General features: G+C 47.9%; 1 protein-coding gene across 8 annotated transcripts in view; it reads right to left on the bottom strand.

Moving 5' to 3' along the window:
- Window positions 1–25,150, bottom strand: part of LOC127586331 (neuronal PAS domain-containing protein 3-like) — a 399,247-nt gene that overhangs the window by 91,704 nt on the left and 282,393 nt on the right. For all 8 annotated transcript variants that reach the window (XM_052044193.1, XM_052044191.1, XM_052044185.1 and 5 more), the window contains one exon: window positions 11,743–11,832. In XM_052044193.1, coding sequence (XP_051900153.1) covers window positions 11,743–11,832 — 90 coding nt within the window. The remainder of the gene's footprint in view (window positions 1–11,742; window positions 11,833–25,150) is intronic.

Here is a 25,150-nt window from a genome sequence, read left to right as displayed (position 1 = left end):
TATGGGAGCTTGCTGTGCATGAATTGGCTTCTCCACCTGCCATGTCACAACAGTGACTGCACCAGCCTTGGCTGTAAAGCACATGGGACCCACAGGTTGGCTCTTTAATTTAACTGCAATTACTTTTCAATTTCTAAAACTTTATCCTTAGGATAAACTTTTGTTTCTGAGTAACAAAATTACTGTTATTAAATGTATCTAGCAGTATATCACTGGGGATTTAATTTATGTGCATCTTATAAAAACATTATTTAACCAAAATTAAATCCACAATGAAATTAAGTGATTATGCCTTAGTGACTGTGTACATGAGAAGCAGGCAGCAGCTGAAATAAATTATTCGGGAGAAAAGATATAGAGGTGCTTTAATAAGTCGGTATCAGACTCAAAGTCATTCTGACTAGGAAGCAGGGAATTGGGAGGTGCAAATAAACTGGGCTTGGATTTAAATAGCTATCCAGAAATTTGACCATCAGCGTGTTATAATCTGCACCTGATCTTCATTGATTGAAAGAGAATGAACTAAGGAGGCAGAGTACAATTCACAGACGTTACTACAGATTTGTCTTGCAATGTTGACCTTTAATTATAGAGTCATAGAGAGATACAGCATAGAAACAGGCAAGTCTGCACGTGCTCTTCCCCTCTGCAAGTCTGTGCTGAACATCAAGCACCCATTTTACACTAATCCTACCCCAAACCATTTTATTCTCCCCATACTCCCATCAACTGCCCGCAGCTACTATTGGGCAGGAGGTACAGAAGCCTGAAGTCCCACAGCACCAGGTTCAGGAACAGTTACTTCCCTTCAACCATTCGGTTCTTGAACCAACCTGCACAACCCTAATCACTACCTCGGTATAGCAACACTATGACCACTTTGCACTACAATGGACTTACTTTTGCTCTAATTGCATTCTTTCTTGTATAATTTGTGTCTAATTTCTGTTTTCCTTGTGAATGTTGTGCCTCTAATGCTCTGTGCCTGTGGTGCTGCTGCAAGTAAGTTTTTCATTGCACCTGTGCACACATGAACGTGCATATGACAATAAACTCGACTTTGACTTCGAACTCCACCCAGATTCTGCCTCAAACCTATCCACCAGGGGCAGTTCACAGTGGCCAATTAACCCACCAATCTGCATGTCTTTGGAAACTGGAGCACGTGGGGGAAGCCCATGGGGTCACAGGGAGAAGGTGCAAACTCCACACTCACAGCACATTGAACCTGGGTCACTGGAGCTGTGAGGCCTCCCTCTACTAGCTCTCCCACTGTGCCTTACTAGATTATCTAGTACAACACATAATAGTTATCATACAAAGTTCTGACACTGAGCCAGAAAGAGATATCAGGGTAGGTGACTATGTTGGTCACAGATATAGGTTTTAAGGAGTGTCTTAACTGAGAGGTGGGAAGATGATTTCCAGAGCTTGATTGCTAAAGCCAAGACCGTCAGTAACAATATGAAAAATTCGAGATTGCCTGGACTTGGAGGGCAGCACAGTGGCACAGCTGGTAGAGCCGCTGCCTCTCAGTGCCGGAGACCTGGGTTCAATCCCGACCTCCGGTGCTGTCTGTGTGTGTGTGGAGTTTTCTCGTTCTCCCTGTGACTGTGTGGGTTTCCCCCGGGTGCTCCGGTTTCCTCCCACATCACAAAGACGTGCAGGCTGGTAGGTTAACTGGGTGGTGCAAATGGCCCCTAGTGTAGGTGAGAGGCAGGACATTCAGGGGAGCATTGACAGGCAAGTGAGAGAGAATAGATTACAGGGAAATAAGTGGGGGGTGGGGGGAATCCAGTTGATGAGAGCTGGGATAGACTTAATGGGCTGAATGGCCTCCGTCCCTGTCATAAGGAAATATGAGAATTGGGACAATGACACGGTGGCAGTGATTCTCAAGGGGGTGGTAGGAAGCATTACATCACTCCCGAACAGCATTAAATGGTATGGACTGTGTTATCCTCCAGTGCTGTCTGTGTGGAGTTTGCATGTACTCCCTGTGACCGTGTGGGTTTCCTCCCACATCTGAAGGACGTGCAGGTTGGTAGATTAATTGGCCGCTGTAAATTGCCCCTGGTGTGTAGGTGAGGGGTAGAATCTGGGAGGAGTAGATGGGAATGTGGGGAGAGTGAAATGGGATTAATGAGTGGTTGAGTGTTGGTGTGGACTCAGTGGGCTGAGGACCTGTTGCTGTGCTGTACCTCTTTATGATCATTTTCTCATGGGGGTCTAGGGGTGGGGGGGGGGTGGGTTACAGGCAGAAGGAGCAGGGGGGATTTGAACACGGGGATGGGAATTCTAGAATCAGTGCTGATCGTCTTCTGTACCCGCCACTGCGATGTCATCCTCTTCACAGTTGCTTTATTAAGGCTCCGACTGTCTCTGAAGGATTATCTGCCCTTGAATTTCAGAGCTCTGCTTCCATTGTTTACCTGTGCCTTTTATCACTACTTTCTCCAGGCTGTCTCTCTGCTTGTAATTCCTAACTGTGTCTCTCCTCAAATCTGTGTCCTCTGTGGATCCACAGCATTCTCTTTCCAGGCACCTTGTTTCTGATATGCTTTGGTTTTTCTCAGATAAACTCAAAGAATTATGCAACGTGCTTTATTTAGATTCAATCATTCTTTGTTCCTTCCTAGAGTTTGCTCACACAGTAATATTTCTGGACTGCTTTTATTAACCTGTACTTGTCCCCACTTAGTTCTCTCCCTATACCGTTTACTGCACTGGATGTTTCTACAGATGTTAGCTGTTTTAATGATCAGGGAGTAACACTGCAGGAAGATAGAGTCTTCAAGTTATACAGCATGGAAACAGATCCTTCAGCCCAACTTATCCATGCTGACCAAGTTGCTTACCTGAGATAGCTCCATTTGCCTGTGTTTGGCCCATATCCCTCTAAACTTTTCCTTTCCATGTAGCTGTCCAAATGTCTTTGAAACATTGCAATTGTACCTGCCTTTACCACTTCCTCTGGCAGCTTGTTCCACATACCCACCACCCTCTGTGTGAAGAAGTTGCCCCTCAGGTCCCCTTTTAATCTTTCCCCCCTTTATCTTAAATCTATATCCTCTAGTTTTAGACCACCCTGGGAAAAAAACTGTGAACATCCACCTTATCTATGCCCATCATGATTTTATAAACCTCATGACACTCCAACTTTTGTATTCAAAAAGATGGAGGCATTTATACAGTGTCATATATGTTTCATTCAGGAGTGCTGTACATGGTTCTTCAAGAGCATCCCAAGTTCGTTATATGACATTAGGAGGCCTCATTGCAGTTGGGAAGTAGTTCTGAACTGTGAGAGGATGCAATCTGGGGAAGTCAGATAAGGGTAGGACCCATACAGTAAATGGTAGGTGGTGAGATAAGATGAGAAATCTTTATTAGTCACATGTACATCGAAACACACAGTGAAATGCATCTTTTGCGCAGCGTGTTCTGGGGACAGCCCGCAAGTGTCGCCACGTTTCCGGCGCCAACATAGCATGCCCACAACTTCCTTACCCGTACGTCTTTGGAACGTGGGAGGAAACCGGAGCACCCAGAGGAAACCGGAGCACCCGGAGGAAACCCACGCAGTCACGGGAAGAATGCGCAAACTCCTTACAGACAGCGGTGGGATTTGAACCTGGGTCACTGGCGCTGTAATAGCGTCATGCTAACCGCTCCATACCGTGCCTGCCTCCAAGTAATGTTGATGAACAGAGGAACCTTGGAGTTCAAGACCACAGTTCCTTGGAAGTGGCAACAAGGTAGATGGAGTGGTGAAGGCACGCTTGCCTTCAGAGGTCAGGGTATAGAAAACTGGAACCTTATGTTGCAACTTCACAAAACACTGGTTGGACTGCACTTGTGCAGTGTTGTGCTTGGTTGTGCTTGGAGGAGATGGTGAAATCAGATACAATCACTACGTTTAGGTGACATTAAGACTGGCACTTGGTTAGGTAAGGCACAGATAGAGACAGACCTAATGAGATTAGTGTAAATGGGCAAAACAGTCCGCATCGACGGGGTGGGCCAAAGGGCCTGTTTCTGTGCTGTACCACTCCAAGACCAGGATCTTGGGCTTGACGTGCAACCAGAACTTGAAGAGCAGCCCTGTGCAATCGTCAGAGGGGCTGCAACCTCTCACATTCCATGTAAACACGGAACACGGACTCCTCCAGGCCGCAGAAATGGTGAGTGACTGGCAGTCTGTGAATCCATTGCACGACACTGCTCCCTGCAACACTGTCCATCCCAGGTCCCCGATGTAAAGGAGAGGACTCCTGTGTAGTGAGACCACCGCTGGGGACCCCCCCCCCCCCCCTCAGTGGCAGATGGAGGAATGGACTGCCACAGGGTACGGAGGGCAGACGAGGGCAAGGAAGTAGATAGCATGCGGGAGCAGCCCGTACAGGAATCGCCACTGTGTGGTGTGGAGGGCACTTCCGCGACGTGATCCACGCTGTGTGGGATCGGATTCCGTGGAGGGATTCACAACCAGGGTCAGATTAGCAATTCTAACTAAACGGGGGTCAGTTGGCCACTGTCACCCCACACCTAAGAACCCTCGCAACACCCACTGTGATGGGACGGCCAGAGGCTTTGGCCATGATTCCCCAGTGGCAGGCAGTTCATTCCCCCATCGTCTGGTCCGTCCCTTCATCCAGCCACCCGGTCAGCCAGAGCAAATCCCACTGGCGGTACAGGAGCCCCCTGACCGGAGGTGTCCATGTCCCAGACTCTGAAAAGTTCCCGGTAAAAGACAGGCAATTCCCGCAGAGCAACGCGGCTGACGCTCACCGCTGGGGGCTGCGTGTTGTCCTCAAGGCAGTGTTCCTAGGAGAAACATACATCCCCAGCGCACGGCATCTGGGAGGATGCTCAACATACAGGAATCCCCTCAGGGTCCGAAGGTGGATAGTCGCCATCCGAGTTCGGACACACACCGCCCTCCTCCATCGGGAGACTCAAAACCGCAACAGAGACCCAGTGCTTCCTGTTTCCCCGGGAGAAATCCATCAGCTTCCTCTGGATCTTGGCGGCAAAAGCAGAGAATGGGACCAAAGTGATCAACCGGTCCCCTGGCATGGAGGTCACCAGTTGACTGATGACCAGTGCTGGGCCCCTGTAGGAAAGGACTCCCCCTGTCCAATGCCCTAGCCAGGTGGTGACTTTTGCCTCCAGTTCCTGCCAGTTTGCCGGCCAGACTTCCTCAGCGGGGCTCAGGTAGACTCCCAGATAGAGGAGGTGTGTCGTGCTCTCTGTGACTGGTCTCATCTCCTCCAGCAAGCAGTCTACCCGACACTGACCTACCAGGTGTCCCGAACATTGCTCCCGTTTGATCCGTGTGGAGGATGCGGACAAACTGCTGGCACTCAGGTATCCTCCACAGGTCAGTAGGCACAGTCGTGCCATCTGTGACCATGAGGAGCACTTTTCTGGTGTGAGGACAATCTCCACGTCTGGCTCACACAGAGACAAACCCTTCAAGGTCCTCTTCCAGAGACACAGGAATGGCTTGACACATGTGGAATACAGCTATCTGGATAATCAGGCATCTGTGACACACTCCTCTCCCAAAGGAAAGGGGAGCCCTCAAGGACCCATTAACTTTCACCAGACCCACTGCAGCCGTGTACAGAAGTCAGACCTGAGCCGTGAAATGCGGCCCATGTCTGAATGCACGCAGGGTCCTGGGGAGGTATTCATGATACCTGCCCCTCACTTCATTTCCACTTCCCACTCCCACACTGACCTGTCTGTCCACGGCCTCCTCTACTGCCGCGTTGAGGCCAGATGCAGGTTGGAGGAGCAACACCTCATATTCCGCCTCGGGAGTCTCCAACCTGACGGCATCAACATCGATTTCTCTAACTTCTGGTAACCCCTCCCCCTAGTTTTCCCTCATTCCTGCTGCCTCCTTCACCCCTTCTCTTTCCCCTTCCCCACCCTCACGACCTGCCCACCACCTCCCTCTGGTCCCCCACCTCCTTCCCTTTATTCCATGGTCTACTGTCCTCTCCTACCGGATTCCTTCTTCTTCAGCCCTCTGCCTCTTCTGCCTGTCACCTCAGCTTCTCACACCACTCATTCCCCCTCCCTCACCTGGACTCCCCTCTCCCCTGCCAGCTTGTGCTCCTCCCCCTCCCCCCCCCCCCACCTTCTTATTCTGGCTTCTGCCCTCTTCCTTTCCAGTCCTGACGAAGGGTCTCGGCCCGAAACGTCGACTATTTATTTCCCTCCATGGATGCTGCCTGACCCGCTGAGTTCCTCCAGCACTTTGTGTGAGTTGATCCAGATTCCAGTGTCTGCAGAATCTCTTGTGTCTCAAAGGTTCCAAGATTTATCAGGACGTTGCCTGGACTTGGGGGCCTGAGTTACAAGGAGAAGTTGCGTAGACTTTATTCCCTGGAACGTAGGAGATCGAGGGGCATAGACAGGGTGAGGGCACATAGTCTTTTCCCCCAGGGAGGGGGTGCTAAAAACAAGATGGCATAGGTTTAAGATCAGAGGCGAGAGGTTTAAAAGGGACATCAGGGGCAGCTTCTTCACGCAAAGGGTGGTGCATATTTGGAATGAGCTGCCAGAAATAGTGGTTGAGGCGGGCACATCAGCAACATTTAAAATCCATCTAGGTAGGTATATGGATAGGAGAGGTTTAGAGGGCTATGGGCCAAACACAGGCAGATGGGACCAGCTCGCTGGGCAACACAATCGGCATGGACGAGTTGGGCCGAAGGGCCTGTTTCCGTGCTGTGTGACTCTGTGACTCTATGATCCACCCTGTCAAACACCTTCTTCTGGTGACAGATGGATGTGTGACAGACAGGTGTGCGACAGGGGCATGTGTGACAGAGGGGCGTGTTGGGTAATAGTGTAGTGCCCAGGTGTGTGACGGGTGGTATGTGTGACGGACAGGCGTGTTGGATAATAGTGTAGTGCCCAGGTGTGCGACAGGTGGTGTGGACAGGCGGGTGTGTGGTGGCCAGCTGTGTGAGTGTGTAATGAGAGGTGAGCGTGCGACACGCGAGTGTGTAACACAGTGTATCGACTACCGGCCCATTTTGCCCCAGCTCGGTTTCAATCCCATTTCCCCCTCTCCGTCTCCGCAGACAATGTGCATGAGAGAAAGATCAGCATTTATATTGAGTCATTGAATTCTCAGGGCTTCCCGAGGAGACTTGCATCAAATGAGTTCTGAACTGTAATCACAGTTGTTTTGCCAGCAAACGCAGCAGCCTATAATCATCCTCGCAAACAGCAAGGAGAATAACGATCTGTTGCTGAGGGTATTGATTGAGGGAAGAACTGTTGACCAGCGCACAGGGACAGCCTCTCTGTTCATTTGAGTAGGAACTCTGAAGTCCGACTCTAAGGATGTTAGGGGTTGGGGCTGATGTTCCATCTGGATGATGCCTCCCCTGACAGCTGGCACTGGATTTCCACCCTGGATTAGGTGACCCACATCTGGGGAACTGAGACCGATGTTCTGGGACTGCTCGAGACTGACGGCCCAGGAAGCTTCCCCTGTGTAGGAAGTGGAGGTCAGCTCTGCACATGTGGGATCACCTCAGTTACGAAGGTATGTTGGCCTTTACTGTATGGGATTCAACATAGACAATGGCGCAGCAGGTAGTGCGGCCATCTCAGAGCTCCAGCGATCTAGGTTTGATCCCAACCTCGGTGCTGCCTGCGTGGAGTTTGCACGCTCTCCCTCTGAAACCACAGAATTTCCTCCGGGTGCTCCAATTTCCTCCGGGTGCTCCAATTTTCTCCCACGTCCCAAAGAGGTGCGGGTTGGTAGGTTAATTGTCCCTTGGGTGTAGGTGAGTGAAAGAATCTGGAGGGAGATGATGGGAATGTGGGGAGAATAAAAAAATTGGGATGGGTGTAAATGGGTGGTTGACATTGACTTGATGGGCCGAAGGGCCTGTTTCCGTGCTGTGTCTCTCTATGAGGTGGAGTGGAGACACCCTCGATTCCGAGCATTGAAGGTTCTGCCTCTGTCAGCCTCTAGGGCAAGGGAGGTCTGATGGTTGGCACAGACTCACTGACCAACAGGCATGTGTCCGTGCTGTATGACACGTTGACTCTATCTATGACTCTTTGCAGTTACATATAGGACATTGTTGATACCACACCTGGAGTGTAGTGTACAGGTCTGGTCTCCCAAACTAGGGAAAGATATTCTTGGATAGATGGAGTGCAGATTGCACCCTGAGGAAAGATTAAACAGACTGCACCTAAAACTCCGGAGTTTACAAGAATAAGAGGTGATCTTATTGAAATGTTTGGACCTGCTGTGCCAGGTGCAGAGATGGTATTTCCCCTGGCTGGGAGTGACAGACAGGTGCCCACGTAATGCAGGGTTTACAGTCTCAGTATAAAGGGTCAGACATTCAGGACAGAGTTGAGAGAACATTTCTTCACCCAGCGAATTATGGGTGATCGCTGCTCTTTCATTTTAAGACAGGGATCAGTAGATTGTTTGAAACAATCTGCTGGAGGAACTCAGCGGGTCGAGCAGCATCTGTGGGAGGAAAGGAATTGTCGACATTTCGGGTTGGAACCCTGTCCTGATGCAGGGTTTGAGTCCCACCCTGGAACTTCAGCACAATTACCTCAGCTGGCACATCCTATGTAGTGCTGCCATCTCACATAAAACGCTGGAGGAACTCAGCGGGTCGGGCAGCATCTGTGGAGGGAGATGGACAGTCGACATTTCGGGTCGAGACCCCTCATCTGGACTGAAAGAGTAGAGGGGTAAAAGCCAGTATGAAGAGGTGGAGAGAAGGGGAGGGGCAAGAGCTGGCAGGTGATAGGTGGATCCAGGTGAGGAGGGACGATAGGCAGATGAGGGGAGAGTGGAAAGAATGACTTGGGAGGTGATAGGTGGAGGCAAGAAAGGGCTGCAGATGATGGAACCTGATAGGAGAGGGTGGAGCGTGGAGGGAGGTGGGGAGGGCAGAGGGTAGTGGGGGAGGGGAACCAGTGGGCGGAGTGTGTGGGTGATGGACAGAGGGTGGGGGGGGGGGGGCCAGGTGGATCAAGAGGAGAGAGAAAGGGGACAAGAAGAGGAGGAGCTACCGGGAGTTGGAGAATTAAATGTTCAAGCTGTTGCGTTGTAGACTACACAGGCACAACATGAGGGGGTCTTCCTCTAGTTTGCTTCCTACAGTACCCAGTGAAAAATGCTTCACTTGCCATCGGTAGTTCTGGGACCATCCACACTGGGCCGTTAATCCAGACACATGAGTTCAAATCCCAATATAGGAGATGGAGAATTTAAATTCACTTCAGAATCAGAATCAGGTTTATTATCACTGACATATGTGGTGAAGTTTGTTGTTTTGCGGCAGCAGTGCAGCGCAAGTCATAAAGATATAAAACTTACTGTAAGTTTCAAAAATAAATAAATAGTGCAAAAGAGGAACAATGAGGTAATGTTCACTTAGTTAAATGAATCTGATATGAAAAGCTACCATCAGTAATAGAACATAGAACACTACAGCACAGTACAGGCCCTTCGGCCCACAATATTGTGCCGACATTTTATCCTGGTCTAAGATCTATCTAACCCTTCCCTCCCACATCGCCCCCCATTTTTCATTCATGTGTCTAAGAGGCTCTTAGATGTCCCTAATGTATCTGCCCCCACAACCTCCACAGGCAGTGCCTTCCACGCACGCACCACTCTCTGTGTAAAAACCTTACCTCTGACATCCCCCTTATACCTTCCTCCAACCACCTTAAAATTATGCCCCCTCGTAGTGAGCATGAAATTACTAAGAGTGTTGTCATACAGTCATCCAACACGGAAACAGGTCCTTCGGCCCACTCAGTCCATGGTGACCATCAAGCACCCATTTATACCTCTCCCATTTTATTCTCTCCACAGTCCCAGCAACTGCCCCTAGATTCTATCACTCACCTACACATTAGGGACAATTTACCGCAGCCAATTAACTTACTGACCCATACATCTTTGGGATGTGGGAGGAAACGGGAGCACCTGTGGACACAGGGAGAATACACAAGCTCCATACAGTCAGCACCTGATTTAGGATTGGGCAGGGGTCACTGGAGCTGTGAGACAACAGCTGTATGAAGTGTACCATTGTTCTATCATGTTGTAAAAACCCAGAGGGTTCACTGATATCCTGGGAACATAAACTGGCGTGTTTAACTTGTCTGGCTTATATATGACTCCAGACTCATATTGTTGCAAGCCAGGTGAAGGGTCTCAGGCATAAACGTCGACTGTCCATTTCCCTCCACAGATGATGCCTGACCCGCTGAGTTCCTCCAGCATCCTGTGTGTTGCTCCCGATTCCAGTACCTGCAGTCTCTTGTATCCCAATGTCAATGGGGTTGGCTTCTCATGGTCCAGTGAACCCCTCAGTTCAGAAGCACTTGCTTCACCATGAAAGAACATACATTAAAGGAAGGGGAGGCAAATGGTGCTATATAAATACAAGTCTTCCTTATTTTGCCCTGTGCCCAGGATTCTCGGGTTGGTTCATGCATTGAAATCAGTTTAGGCTTTTCATACACTCATCAATTATGTTTAACATGTGTTAAGCAGCTCTCCTGTACAGCAGATAATTACGGGTATTAATTATTCATGCTGCAGTAATTGTGATTCAATACTGATGCACAGCACATAATGGATTCCAGCCCAGGTGGAGCAATTAAAAATAGAAAGGAACAGACAGTCACACAGAGACAAGTGTCACACAATTAACACATTAGAGCAGTGGTAATGGCGAAAACCATTGTTTTGCTTCCATGTTCTTCAGATTGATGAGCAGCAGATGAAAAGGTGTGTGTGTGTGTGTGTCTGTATGTGTGTGTGTGTGTGTGTGTGTGTGTTCCTGTGAGTGTGCGTATGCGTGTGTCTGTGTATGTATGTCAGTGTGTGTGTCTGTGCGTGTGTGAGTCTGTGTGTGGCTGTGTTTCTGTATGTGTGTGTGTGTATGTCTGTGTGGGTGAGTGCAAGTATGTTTTAGTGTGTGTCATGTGTATGTGCATGTGTCTGTGTGCACGCATGTTTATATGTGTGTGTGTGTGTGTGCATATGCATGCATGTATGTGTATGTGTGTGTGCGTGTATTTATGTGTCCGTATGTGTTTGACAAGTATGTGGACATATGTGTATGTGTAGGTATGTGTGCTTGTGTGAGTGAGTGAGTGTGTGTGTGTGTGTGTGTGTGTGTGTGTGTATGTCAAAGTGGAGTTTATTGCCATATGCACAAGTACATGTATGCACAGATGCAATGAAAAACGCAGAAGCATCACAGGCACATACATGTGTATGGCTGGGCGAGTGTGAAAGGGATTGTGTGTGTACTTATAAGGGTATGAATGCATGTGTACCTGAATGAGTGCGTGTCTTAATGTTATGGGTGTGTGTGTATATCTGAGTGACCGTGTGTGTGTGTTGGTGTGAGTGTTACTGTACATATGCATTTGTGCATGTGTGTTGATGAGTAAGTGGGTGTGCATGTGTGTTCATGGATGCATATCGCATTGGTATAAATGTGAGCATGTAAGTTATGTGTAGAGGTCTGTAAGTCCTGTGTTATATTGGTTGTGCGGTACACATTGTCCGTAACATGTGCTGTATATTGTATGTCCATGTGCACATGTAAACAAACTCCCTTCCATTCATTGGGCAACACCCAGTTTATCCACATATGTCCCATAGAACAGAACAGTACTGGAGGATCAGGTGAGGCAGTCTTGGCTTACCTGTGACAGCCCCAGGTAGATGGAGACGGTTTCAGAGATGTATAAAAATTTTCCTTCTCGGTTTAGTGCAAAAATAAAACCATCCAGGGACTGCGGAAGAAGAAAAAAAAATGATTACAATTTTATAATTGATAAGAATTTTTATATACACTGGGGTTTACAGGTGTTCATTTGGAAAAGGAAGCGCACTCACCCATACCACACTGGTCTCAACATTCATAGTGTAGATATCTCAGATACAACAGACATCAGGCTTGTAAATACAAAATTTCATTTAGCACACGGCAAAAATGATCACAGATTGTTCAAAACACTCCTCTCCAAGTACTGGCTGTGAAACCTTTTACATTCAACGAGGGGCAGTCAGGGTCTTGATTTAACACCAGCAACACACAAAACGCTGGAGGAACTCAGAAGATCAGGCAGCACCTATGGAGAGAAATGGACAGTCAACGTTTCAGGACCCGAAACGTTGACTGTCCATTTCCCGCCACAGATGCTGCCTGACCTGTGGAGCTCCTCCAGCGTTTTGTGTGTTGCTCCAGATTCCAGCTTCTGCAGTCTCTTGTGTCTTTTGATTTAACATCTCATCCAAGGTGGGCACCTCCAAAAGCACGGCCCTCCATCAGTGCTGCCAAGATTGTAAGCTCAAGTGTCTGAAGTGGGACTCAAACTCTGCAAAGTGCTCCTGGGCTGATACCCATGTAATAAAACAGCATACGCACTTCTTATTGGTACAGAATAGAAAAGAGCCACAGAATTAGTTCAGTAAATGAGGCTGCCTGCAGGTAAAAGATCCTTAGATAACACATTGGTTCACCTGGGAAACTCATGAAACTTTTCTTTCCCGACGGAGCTACAGGAATATGAAAGTCACTTCCACTGGGAGTGGATGAGTTCAGGTTTAAAGAGATTCTAGGCAACATACAAGGCAGCAAAGAATTGATGGGGTTAGATGATGAGGGATTTGGTAGCTGAGTGACTGTGTTACTGGTCCAATTCAGCTCATTAAATGAAAAGCTAATATTGGTAATAGTAACTGCAGCATCACCAAACAAACCCATCTGGATTACCCAGAGAGAAGCAGACCTGTTGTTAGGGCCTCTACGTGACTCCAGATAACAGACTGGTAATGCTATTACAGCACCAGCAACCCGAGTTCAATTCCGGCCGCTGTCTGTAGGGAGTTTGTACGTTCTCCCCGTGTCTGCGTGGGTTTCTTCCAGGTGCTCTGGTTTCCTCCCACTTTCCAAAGACGGACAGATTAGGAGCTGTGGGCATGCTATGTTGGCGCCGGAAGAGTGGTGACACTTGCGGGCTGCTCCCAGCACACTCTCAGTAATGCAAAAAGACGCATTTCACTGCGTGTTTCGATGTACATGTGACTAATAAATAAATATCCATATACAGTATCTACATATCTTAATTACCCTCTGAATGGTTTAGTAAGGTGCTCAGTTCAGTTATGGAAGAGGCACAGTTGAACATAAAGCCCTTGTAGAATTGTTACAGCAGAGAAACACCCTCTCTGGAACTTTTAAAATTTATTTATTTTGGTACATTCTTTCACTGTATCTTGGTACGTGACAATAATAAATCAACTCCGATTCCAATTCCAAATTCCATTCTGCTCATCGGGTCCATGCCGGCTCCCAGACCATTCCAATTAGTTCCATTCTCTCTCTTCTACTTTCCCCATAACGTATAGTCTCTCACGTGCCAACAGCCCCTCTTTTTCCCACTTACACCAGGGGGTAATTCACAACAGCCAATTGACCTGCCAGCATGCCTTTGGGTTGTTGGAGGGAAATGGGCAGAAGCCCACCCAGTCACAGGGAGGATGTGCAAACTCCACACAACCAGCATCCGAGGTCAGGGGTCGGGATCGAACCCAGGTCCCTGGAGCTCTGAGGCAGCAGTACTACCTGGGGCACCATTGTCCTGCTTCTTGTCCACTCTAAGATGAGTGGTTGAAAGTGGATGCCATACTTCCGTTGTGTTCTGTACGGTGAATAAATTAATAAAACTATCATTCCTTTTGGTGTTTAGACTCCCTTTTATTCTATCCCTTCTACTCCTTTTCTCTTAAAGTTGCTTTAATATTTAGTAATTTGTTTCAGTGCTCTGAATGGTCATTGAGTTGAAATGTTAACTCTTGTTTCTCTCACCAGTGGTGCTGTAATTAATCCTTCCCCCATGGGGAGGTCAGGACTTGAGTGATGAGCTGCCCCTGTCTGTGGTGTAGACTGGATGGGGCTCCAGCTGACAGAAGGGAGCCATCTCTCTGGACAAAACAAAATGGAAGTTCAAGGCAGATGCTTCCTTGAGAAGCAAGGCCCAGTATTAATCCACTTTTACCCTTTTCTCCTGTGCATCAAGATTTTTTCTAAACGATGATACCTACTCAGTTTGCGGAAGCCTTTACTAGGCTGTGCGGCACAGGGACCTTCGGTACTGTCAGCACTGGAGAGGTCTCAGTTGGTAGATTTAATAAAGGCATGTGATTAATGGAAGTGTGGGTGTTAATGGCTGTTTGCTTCACACAAGTAAAAGGAACTCACTGGCGAGGCTCTCGCTGTGCGATGTCTCAGAAGATAAGCTTATATCAGATACGGCCCTGTAATGGGAAGGAAGAAGCGTGTACCAGACAGGCACTGAGTATCATTCATGCACCTCAGATGTCTCCTACTTCTGGCCTCTGTAACCCTCCCTAAACCTCACCGCCTCTCTGCACTCTTAAAATGCTTCTTCAAATTGCGCGAGTGTTTGATCAGAACGTGCTCTGATGAAAGGTCAAACTGAAACATTAATTTTGTTTCTCTCTCCACGGATTGGGGCAGCGCAGTGATGTAGCTACCAGAGCCGCTGCCTCACAGCTCCAACGATCCAGGTTCGATCCTGACCTCGGGTGCTGTCTGTGTAGAGCTTGAACATTCCCCTGCCCTTCCCCCCCACCCCCTCAGGACTGTTGTTTCCTCCGAGTGCTCCGGTTTCCTCCCGCATCCTGAGAGGTACAGGTTGGTAGGTTAATTGGCTGCTGTGTATTGTCCATTGTGTGCAGGTGAGTGGGAGAACCTGTGGAAAATTGCTGGAAGTGTGGGTAGTGTATAATGGGATTAGTGTAGGATTAGTGTAAAGAGGTGCCTGACGGTTAGCACTGACAGTGGGCCAAAGGGCCTGTTTCTGTGCTGTATAAGAACGTTAGGAGCAGGAGTAGGCCATCTGGCCCGTCGAGCCTGCTCCGCCATTCAACCTGACGGCATCAACATCGATTTCTCTAACTTCCGGTAAACACTCCCCTCTGTCCCCACCCTCTTCTATTTACGTTGTCCCACTGACCCCCATCACCCCATCTCTTTCTCCTCCCCTGCCCTCTCGATCTGCCCATCACCCACACATTCCTCCCTCCAGATCCCCTCCTCACCTCCCTCCCTTTATTGCATAGTCCACCGTCCTACATAAGAAATAGGAGCAGGAGGAGGCCATCTGGCCTGTCGAGCCTACTCCGCCATTCAGTAAGATCATGGCTGATCCAGCCGTGGACTCAGCTCCACCTACCTGCCTTTTCCTCATAACCCTTAATTCCCCTACTGTGCAAAAATCTATCTAACTGTGTCTTAAATATATTTAATGAGGTAGCCTCCACTGCTTCCCTGGGCAGAGAATTCCACAGATTCACTACTCTGGGAAAAGCAGTTCCTCCTCATCTCCATCCTAAATCTATTCCCCCGAATCTTGAGGATATGTCCCCTGGTTCTAGACTCACTTATCAGTGGAAACAACCTTCCTGCCTCTATCTTATCTATCCTTTTCATAATTTTATTTGTTTCTATAAAAACCCCTTATATTGTTCTGAATTCCAGCGAGTATAGTCCCAGGAGACTCAATCTTTCCTCACAGGCTAACCCCCTCATCTGCAGAATCAACCTGGTGAACCTCCTCTGCACTGCCTCCAAAGCCAGTATATTTTTCCTCAAGTAAGGAGACCGTAACTGCACGCAGTACTCCAGGTGCGGCCTCACCGGTACCCTGTACAGTTGCAGCATAACCTCCCTGCTCTTAAATTCAATCCCTCCAGCAATGAAGGCCAACATTCCATTTGTCTTCTTGATAACCTGTTGCACCTGCAAACCAACCTTTTGTGATTCATGCACAAGCACTCCCAAGTCCCTCTGCAGAACAGCATGCTGCAATCTTTCACCATTTAAATAATAATCAGTTCTATTTTCCCTTCCAAAGTGGATGACCTCACATTTAATAACATTGTACTCCATCTGCCAGACCCTTGCCCACTCACTTAACCTATCGATATCTCTCTCCAGACTCTCCACATCTACACAATTTGCTTTTCCTCTCAATTTAGTGTCATCAGCAAACTGAGATACGCTGCACTCAGTCCCCTCTTCCAAATTGTTAATGTATATCGTGAACAGTTGCAGGCCCAGCACCGACCCCTGCGGCACCTGCTCACCACTCATTGCCAACCAGAGAAACACCCATTTATCCCAACTCTCTGCCATCTATTGGTTAACCAATCCTCTATCCATGCTAATACAATTCTATAAAATGTAGACAACATTTAAGAAGTGTTTAGATGAGCATCTGAATTGCTTAGGCATAGAAGGCTATGGAGCAAGTACTGAGAGATGGGATTAGTAATGACAGGTGCCCACTGGTTGGCATACACAAATTGGGCTGAATGGCCTGTTTCCATGCTGTACGATTCTATGACTCTATGACCCTAAAATACTGCCTGAACTGCCGAGTGTTTCCAGCATTAATTGTTTCATTCAAGCATTTGATCACCTGCTCTACTTTCACCTTTTATGCCTTGGCATCAAATCATTCCCATGAAGATCCCTGGGATTTCTTTGTTACATGAATGGTATTATAGGAATGTACGATTGCATCAGCGGAGAGCATGAACTCTGGCTTGGAGCAGCTTAGACAGAATGGACCATTCAAGGGAGTTACACCAGATGCAAAGGCACATGCAAGAGAGGCCTCACTAGGCCCTTCAATAATCACCCCAAAAAGACAATTAAGCTTCTCCTTGGGGGGCAGTTGCTCAGGGCTGGGGATGACTGGGTTCGAACATGACTGAAGAGTCCAGTGCAGGATCCACAGACTCTGCCACAGGTGGGGCAGGAGGTGATTCAAAGTCAAAGTCAAAGTCAAAGTCGAGTTTATCGTCAGATGCACAAGTACATGTGTGCACAGGTGCAATGAAAAACCTACTTGTTGCAGTATCACAGGTACGTAGTATCTGATTCATAACTTTCACAAGAAAAACATAAATTAAACATAAATTGTACAAATTAAACAAGAAAGAACACAATTAGAACAAAAAAAAACCATCGAAGTAGTCAAAGTGGTCATAGTGTTGCTATACTGAGGTAATGATTAGGGTTGTGCTGGTTGGTTCAAGAATCGAATGGTTGAAGGGAAGTAACTGTTCCTGAACCTGGTGGTGTGGGACTTCAGGCTTCTGTACCTCCTGCCTACTGGTAGCTGTGAGAAGATGGCATGGCCTGGATGGTGGGGGTCTTTGATGATACAAGTTGGCTTCCTGAGGCAATGCCTCCTGTAGATACCACTGATGGTGGGGAGGGATGTGCCTGTGATGTATTGCGCTGGGTTCATTACTCTCTGCAGCTTCTTACGATCCTGCGCATTCAAATTGCCGTACCAGACCATGATGCAATCGCTCAGGATACTTTCAACAGTGCATCTGTAGAAGTTTGTTAGAATGTTGGGTGACTTGACGAACCCCCTTAGCCTTCTGAGAAAATAATGACGCTGGCGCCATTATCGGGGTGAGTGGGTGGGTGTTGTGTGGCACTCCCTTCTGCATGGCCTCCTTTATAGTCCCATTGTAAAGGCTCAAGGAGTTTAGAGCATTCCTGGATAATCCTTCTCGGATTACAGGGGGTGGATTCCCAGGAATTGGTGAGAATGCTCCAGAAGGCCTTGGGAAAATCCTTGGTTTCCTCTGTCCTCCAGGAAACCTCTCACCGGGACAGAACTTGGTATAGAGTGCTTATTTGGGGTGTCTGATGTCAGGTAAGCGAATGATGTCACCTGTCTATTGGAGCTGAGCATAGGTAGGGCCACAGAGCTATTCTCAAGACAAGACAAAGGAGCAGAAGTAGGCCATTCAACCCATCAAGACTGCTCTGCCACCTCACCATGAGCTAAACTATTCTCCCATCTAGCCCCAATTCCCACCCTTTTCCCCATATCCCTTGATACCCTGACTAATTAGATACCTATCAATCTAATGATCAGGCCTCCACAACTGTATGTGGCAAGGAATTCCATAAATCCACAACCCTCTGCCTAAAGAAATTTCTCCTCATCTCTGTTTTAAATGGGTACCTTCTAATTCCAAGACTGTGCTCTCTTGTGTTGGACTCACCCACCAATGGAAACAACTTAGCCACATCTACTCTGTCCAGTCCTTTCAATATTCGAAATGTTTCTATGAGGTCCCCTCTCATTCTTCTGTACTCCAATGAATACAGTCCAAGAGCCGAAAAACTATTGGCCCATGGGTGGACATTGGTTCATCTCTCCTGTCAGTAGACTTGGAGGAACTTGCAAAGGTAGCCTTGGTAGTGCTTGCTGTAGATAATACACATCTTCAAAACATCCAGGAGGGCGAGGACCACTCCTGACTAGTGGGACGATGAGCTTCGTGCTGGGTTCGAGGTCTCTCAGACCCTCTTTTCCTCACTCAGCTGAAGGCTGTGTTGGTGCACTGATGGCAGTGGTGAGGTTCATTATCCATGTCTTCCTTCGCTGAGAGAGGGCTCCTGAAGGAGTTGTGGGTTCAACTGCAAACGTTTGCCCCATAACACTGAGGACGCTAGCCCGTGTCTGTCCAGAAGCCAACAAATTTAAATTCCTGCATCCAACCCTGTGTGACTGGGTCCTGGCACAGAGTGCATTCCACCAAGAATTGTATTTCAAACAGGTTGGGAGGGTGTCGCATTTTAACCAAAGGGTAGTCATGTCTCACAAAGTGTTTTAGCCTTAATTGACGGAGAACAGGCTCCGGTAACTCTGTGGCCAATTCCTTGCTATATTGCTGACAGACCTCTTCAAGGTGCAGTGTGGTACCAGCCCAGTCTCGGTCTCTCACTAACCTGTGATAGTCATAGAACTATACAGCACCGGAACAGGGCCTTAGGCCCAACTCATCCGTGCCGACCAAGCTGCTCACCTGAGCATGTCCCATTTGCCTTCTTTTGGCCCATGTCCCTCTAAACCTTTCCTATCCATGTACCTGTCCAAATGTCTTTTAAATGTAATTGTACCCACCTCTACCACTCCCTCTGGCAGCTCGTTCCACATATCCACCACCCTCTGTGTGAAAAAATTCCCCCTCAGGTCCCCTTTAAATCTTTTCCCTCTCACCTCAAATCTATGCCTTTTAGTTTTAGACTCCCCTACCCTGGGGGAAAGACTGTGACCCTCATGATTTTATAAACATCTATAAGGTCACCCCTCAGCCTCCTACACTCGAGGGAAAACAGTCCCGGCCTATCCAGCCTCTCCTTATAACTCAAGCCCTCCTGTCCTGGCAACATCCTCGTGAATCTTTTCTGCATCTTAATGTTGACAGACAGCAAGACAGTAGCAGCTGGAGAATTTTCATCGATCCGTCCTCTGACCTTGCCCCAGAAAGGCGTAAGATTTTAACTTTCTTCAAAAGGATCACATTTTACCCAAAATGCTGAGAACTAATATACAACATAGAATAAAACTCCATTAATCTGGCATGATCAGGAGTTTGCTGGACCGGCAGGTTTTCTGGACTACTGTATGTTATTTTTTTAAACAACACGTGTTTTTTAATGAAAAGATGTTGCACTGTGACATTTCAGTGAAGCTGGTAATTTTAAAGGGAGCCGGGAAACAGAACCAGGTGAGTTTAAAGGCAGTGGAAGACTGGGGTCCTGGTGAACGTTCCTTACCCGAGGATGCCTGTAGCGGGATGGACATTTTACGTCTTATTTAGACCCTCAGTTCTTCGATATATTTATCCATCTCCACCTTAAATGATCTGGCCTCCGTCACCCTCAGGAGCAGATAATTCCAGAGATTCATCACCCTCTGAGAGAAGGAACTCTGACGCATCTCAGGCTTAAATGACCGGCCCCTTATTTTGCAGCACTGTCCCTTTGTTCGTGACTCTCCCACTGATGAAAATACCTCAATTAACTACCCTGTCAAACCCCCTTAAGGATCTTACATGTTTGAACAAGGTCACCCCCCATTCTTCCAAGCTCCAAGGAATACAGATCCAAACTGCCTAGCCTCTCCTGATAGGACAATCCTCTCATCCCAGGAATAAGCCTGGTTGAGTACTTTGATCTGGGTCTTGTTAGACGTTCCAAGACTGGACTGGACAGCTGCCGTTATCAGATGGTCTGTAAACCCATCATAACTGGGTGCATTGAAAGGAGACTCTTGACAAACCTCGGTCTCCCAACAAGCCGAAACTGCTTGCAAACCACTGGAATCTGATAGGAGAGGATGCATATCTTTCCTTGCAAGCTTCAAGGGATGCATAGCTTCCATTAACTGGTAAGTTAACAGCATCGGGTAATGTGGAAATGGCCAAGGCTTTGAATGACTATTTTGTGTCGGTCTTCATGGTGGAGGGCACGTCTATCTTGCCAAAGAGAGATGTTATGGATGCGAAGGGAGGTGAGGACCTCGATAAAATCGCTGTCACTAAAGGGTAGTGATGAGCAAACTAGTGGGCCTAAAGGTAGACAGGTCCCCTGTTCCTGATGGGATTCATCCCCAGGTACTGAAATAAATGGTGGAAGTTATAGTCGATGTGTTTGTGATAATTTACCAAAATTCACTGGACTCTGGCCAGGTCCCAGTGGATTGGAAGACAGTGAATGTCTCACCACTGCTTTAAAAAAGTTGTAGACAAAGGACAAGTAACTATAGGCCAGTTAGCTTAACGTCTGTAGTCAGGAAAATGCTTGAAGCTATCATAGTGAAAGAAGCTATCATAGAAGAAATAGTGAGACATCTGGATAGAAGTGGTTGCATCAGGCAGACACAGCATGGATTCAGGAAGGGCAGGTCCTGTTTGACAAACTTACTGGAGCTCTTTGAGGATATAATGAGTGCTGTAGAGAGAGGGGAACAGGTGGATGTTGTATACTAGTATACTTTCAGAAGGCATTCGATTAAGGTGCTGCACAAAGAACTTGTCCATAATGTAAGGATGCATGGAGTTGGGGGTCATGTATTAGCATGGATAAAGGATTGGTTAACCAATAGAAGGCAGAGAGTTGGGATAAATGGGTGTTTCTCTGGTTGGCAATCAGTGGTGAGCGGGTGCCACAGGGGTCGGTGCTGGGCCCACAACTGTTCACGATATACATTGACGCTTTGGAAGAGGGGACCGAGTGTAACGTATCTAAGTTTGCTGGTGACACTAGATTGAGTGGAAAAGCAAATTGTGTCGAGGATGCGGAGAGTCTGGAGATAGAGATAGGTTAAATGAGTGGGCAAGGGATTGCAGATGGAGTAGAATCATATATTCCGACAATACCATTCATGTAACAAAACAATCCCAGGGATCTTCATGGGAATGATTTGATGCCAAGGCATAAAAGGTGAAAGTAGAGCAGGTGATCAAGTGCTTGAATGAAGCAATTAACGCTGGAAACACTCGACAGTTCAGGCAGTATTTTAGGGGCGTAGAGTCATAGAATCGTACAGCATGGAAACAGGCCATTCAGCCCAGTTTGTGTATGCCAACCAGTGGGCACCCGTTCATATTAATCCTATCTCTCAATACTTGCTCCATAGCCTTCTATGCCTAAGCAATTCAGATGCTCATCTAAACACTTCTTAAATGCTGTCTACATTTTATAGAATCATATTAATATGGATAGAGGATTGGTTAACCAATAGAAGGCAGAGAGTTGGGATAAATGGATGTTTCTCTGGTTGGCAATCAGTGGTGAGCGGATGCCGCAGGGGTCGGTGCTGGGCCTGCAACTGTTCACGATATACATTAACAATTCGGAAGAGGGGACCGAGTGTAACGTATCTAAGTTTGCTGATGACACTAAGTTGAGTGGAAAAATTATGCAGAGGATGTGGAGAGTCTGGAGATATAGATAGCTTAAGTGAGTGGGCAAGGGTCTGGCAGATAGAGTACAATGTTATTAAATGCGAGGTCATCCACTTTGGAAGGTAAAATAGAAGATCAGATTATTATTTAAATGGTGAAAGATTGCAGCATGCTGTTCTGCAGAGGGACTTGGGAGTGCTTGTGCATGAATCACAAAAGGTTGGTTTGCAGGTGCAACAGGTTATCAAGAAGACAAATGGAATGTTGGCCTTCATTGTTAGGGGGATTGAATTTAAGAGCAGGGAGGTTATGCTGCAACTGTACAGGGTACCGGTGAGGCCGCACCTGGAGTACTGCGTGCAGTTACGGTCTCCTTACTTGAGGAAAGATATACTGGCTTTGGAGACGGTGCAGAGGAGGTTCAGTAGGTTGATTCCGGAGATGAGGGGGTCAGCCTATGAGGGGAGATTGAGTCTCCTGGGACTACACTGGCTGGAATTCAGAAGAATGAGAGCAGATCTTATAGAAATATATCAAATTATGAAAGGGATAGAAGCAGGAAGGTTGTTTCCACTGGTAGGTGAGACTAGAACCAGGGGACATAGCCTCAAGATTCAGGGGAGTAGATTTAGGAAGGAGATGAGGAGGAACTGCTTTTCCCAGAGAGTAAGTGAATCTGTGGAATTCTCTGCCCAGGGAAGTAGTAGAGGATGCCTCATTAAATATATTTCAGACACAGTTAGATAGATTTTTGCATAGTCGGGGAATTAAGGGTTATGGGGAAAAGGCAGGTAGGTGGAGCTGAGTCCACGGCCAGATCAGCCATGATCTTACTGAATGGCGGAGCAGGCTCGATGGGCCAGATGGCCTCCTCCTGCTCCTATTTCTTACGTTCTGATGTAGGACGGTGGACCATGCAATAGAGGGAGGGAGGTGAGGAGGGGATCCGGAGGGAGGAATGTGTGGGTGATGGGCAGATCGAGAGGGCGGGGAGAGGAAAGAAATGGGGTGATGGGGGCCAGTGGGACAAGGTAAAAAATAGAGGGTGGGGACAGAGGGGAGTTGTTACCGGAAGTTAGAGAAATTGATGTTGATGCTGTCAAGTTGGAGACCACCAAGGCAGAGTATGAGGTGCTATTCCTCTAATCCGCATCTAGCTTCAACTTCACAGTAGAGGAGGCTGTGGACAGACATGTCAGTGTGGGAATGGGAAGTGGAATTAAAATGGCTGGCCACTGGGAGATCCTGGCGGTTACGGCGGATGGAGCAAAGGTGCTCGACGAAGCGATTCACCCAATCTGCGTCGAGTTTCACCCATGTGGAGGAGGCCGCACCGAGAGCACCGGATGCTATAAATGACACCGATGGATTCACATGTGAAGGACTGCCTCACCTGGAAGGACTGTTTCGGGCCCTGAATGGTGGTGAGGGAGGAGGTGTAGGGGCAGGTGTAACACTTGGCACGGTTACAGGGATTTATATGGCACGTTTAACATGAAAAGTATCCCAAAAAGTGTCACGGGAACTAAGTCAGAAAAGAATTGACCCTGTTCCTCATTTGTACACAGTTAGTCCTGGAGATAGGTTTTAAGGAATGTCTTCCAAGGAGGGAGAGAGTTGGTGAGGCAGAGAAGGGATCCTGACTGAAGGCTGGGGAGCTGACGACATGAAATAAAGATCTTCCTGAAGTGTATCAAAATCTACCCAAAGGTTTGCTGGCTTGGTGCAGAGTTCCTGTGCTCAGACCCTTTTGTCTTGCACAGTATGTTGGCAGGAACAGGCACCATCTGGTAAGCATTAAATGGAGAGGAGACAGAGAGCACGGAGCCGCAGGAGATGATTTATGTTCCACCAGTGGGAGTGGGCTGACCTGACAGCTCAAGAGGAACAATGTCGAGGGAGAATTATGGCCACTGCTCTTGCTCAGATATCCCGCGCGTTAGATGGGTAATTAAAGCGATAAAGATAATAATTCTGCTAACTCTTTGAGTGCCGTGGGCGTGCCAGAGATGTGCGCAGCGACAGTCACTGATCCTGTGTTCCTACACCACAGACCCAACCACAGGTCAGGGAGAGAAGCATAACGCTGTGATGGGAATCTCAGCGTGAGCGCGGTGGCTGGCCAAGAGAGCTGCATTGCTGCGCTGCCCTGGAGTAGCGTTGTCTTAAACAGGGAGGTCAGCCTTACTACAGGCAACAGGGAGGTCAGCCTTACTACAGGCAACAGCGTGAGCCTTACTACAGGCAACAGGGAGGTCAGCCTTACTACAGGCAACAGCGTGAGATTACTGAGAAACAGGAAAAGGACCTGTGGTCTCAAGGAGCCCATCCTTTCTGTAGTGGACTGCGGCAACATCCCCCGGTTCTTCACTGACCCTTTGAACCAATGTACTGTCTGGTTTGTCGTTTGTGTCTGGTAACTAGTTCCACACTCTGATTCCCTTGAGGTAATGAAAAAACTCTGACCTGCCAAAGGCCAGGAGGAGGACAGAACTGTTCCCTGTTCTATCAGGTCATTCACTAATTCAAACTTGGCTAGTATTCATGAGGGTCACGGTTGACTTGCTCCAGTTACCCAGCTAAATCCTTTATACACCTACACCCCTCCTAGCCTCGTATCTGACTAACAATTCAGAGAATCACATCACAGACTGTTCCCAATGTCCAGATTTGGCAGGCACAGTAGTGTAGCGGTTAGCGTAACACTATTACAGCACCAGTGACCCGGGTTCAATTCCTGCCGCTGTCTGTAAGGAGTTTGTACGTTCTCCCCGTGTCTGCGTGGGTCTCCTCCGGGTGCTCTGGTTTCCTCCCACATTCCAAAGACGTACGGGTTAGGAAGTTGTGGGCATGCTATGTTGGCGCCGGAAGCGTGGCGACACTTTCGGGCTGCCCCCAGAACACTCTACGCAACAGATGCATTTCTCTGTGTGTTTCGAGGTACATGTGACTAATAAAGGTATCTTGTCTTATCTTACAACCCATCATCTCCCCACCACTGAATCTGACTGCTCCAATGTCTCCTGGCCGGTTTCCCTCCGTCAACCTGAGACCCTCCAAAACTCTGCTCCATGAACTGGGATCCACCCTTACTCCCATCTGTCCGTCGTCCGCCTCTCCATTCCTTTCTGCCTGACCCATGCCAGCTCCTGGTCAATTAAACAAACACTTGTTCAATGCAGCAGAATTCTGATAATCTGGCATCTGATCATCTGGAAAACTAGAGCGTCCAACGTCTGCTTCTCTCATTAGTCCGGAATGTGAGTCGGGGGTCCAGAATGCAAACGGGACCAGCGT

The sequence above is a fragment of the Pristis pectinata genome, chromosome 35 (assembly GCF_009764475.1).
Source record: "Pristis pectinata isolate sPriPec2 chromosome 35, sPriPec2.1.pri, whole genome shotgun sequence".
Classification (NCBI taxonomy): Eukaryota; Metazoa; Chordata; class Chondrichthyes; order Rhinopristiformes; family Pristidae; genus Pristis; species Pristis pectinata.
The sequence above is the reverse complement of the archived record's forward strand: the minus strand, read 5'-3'. Positions and strand labels throughout refer to the sequence as shown.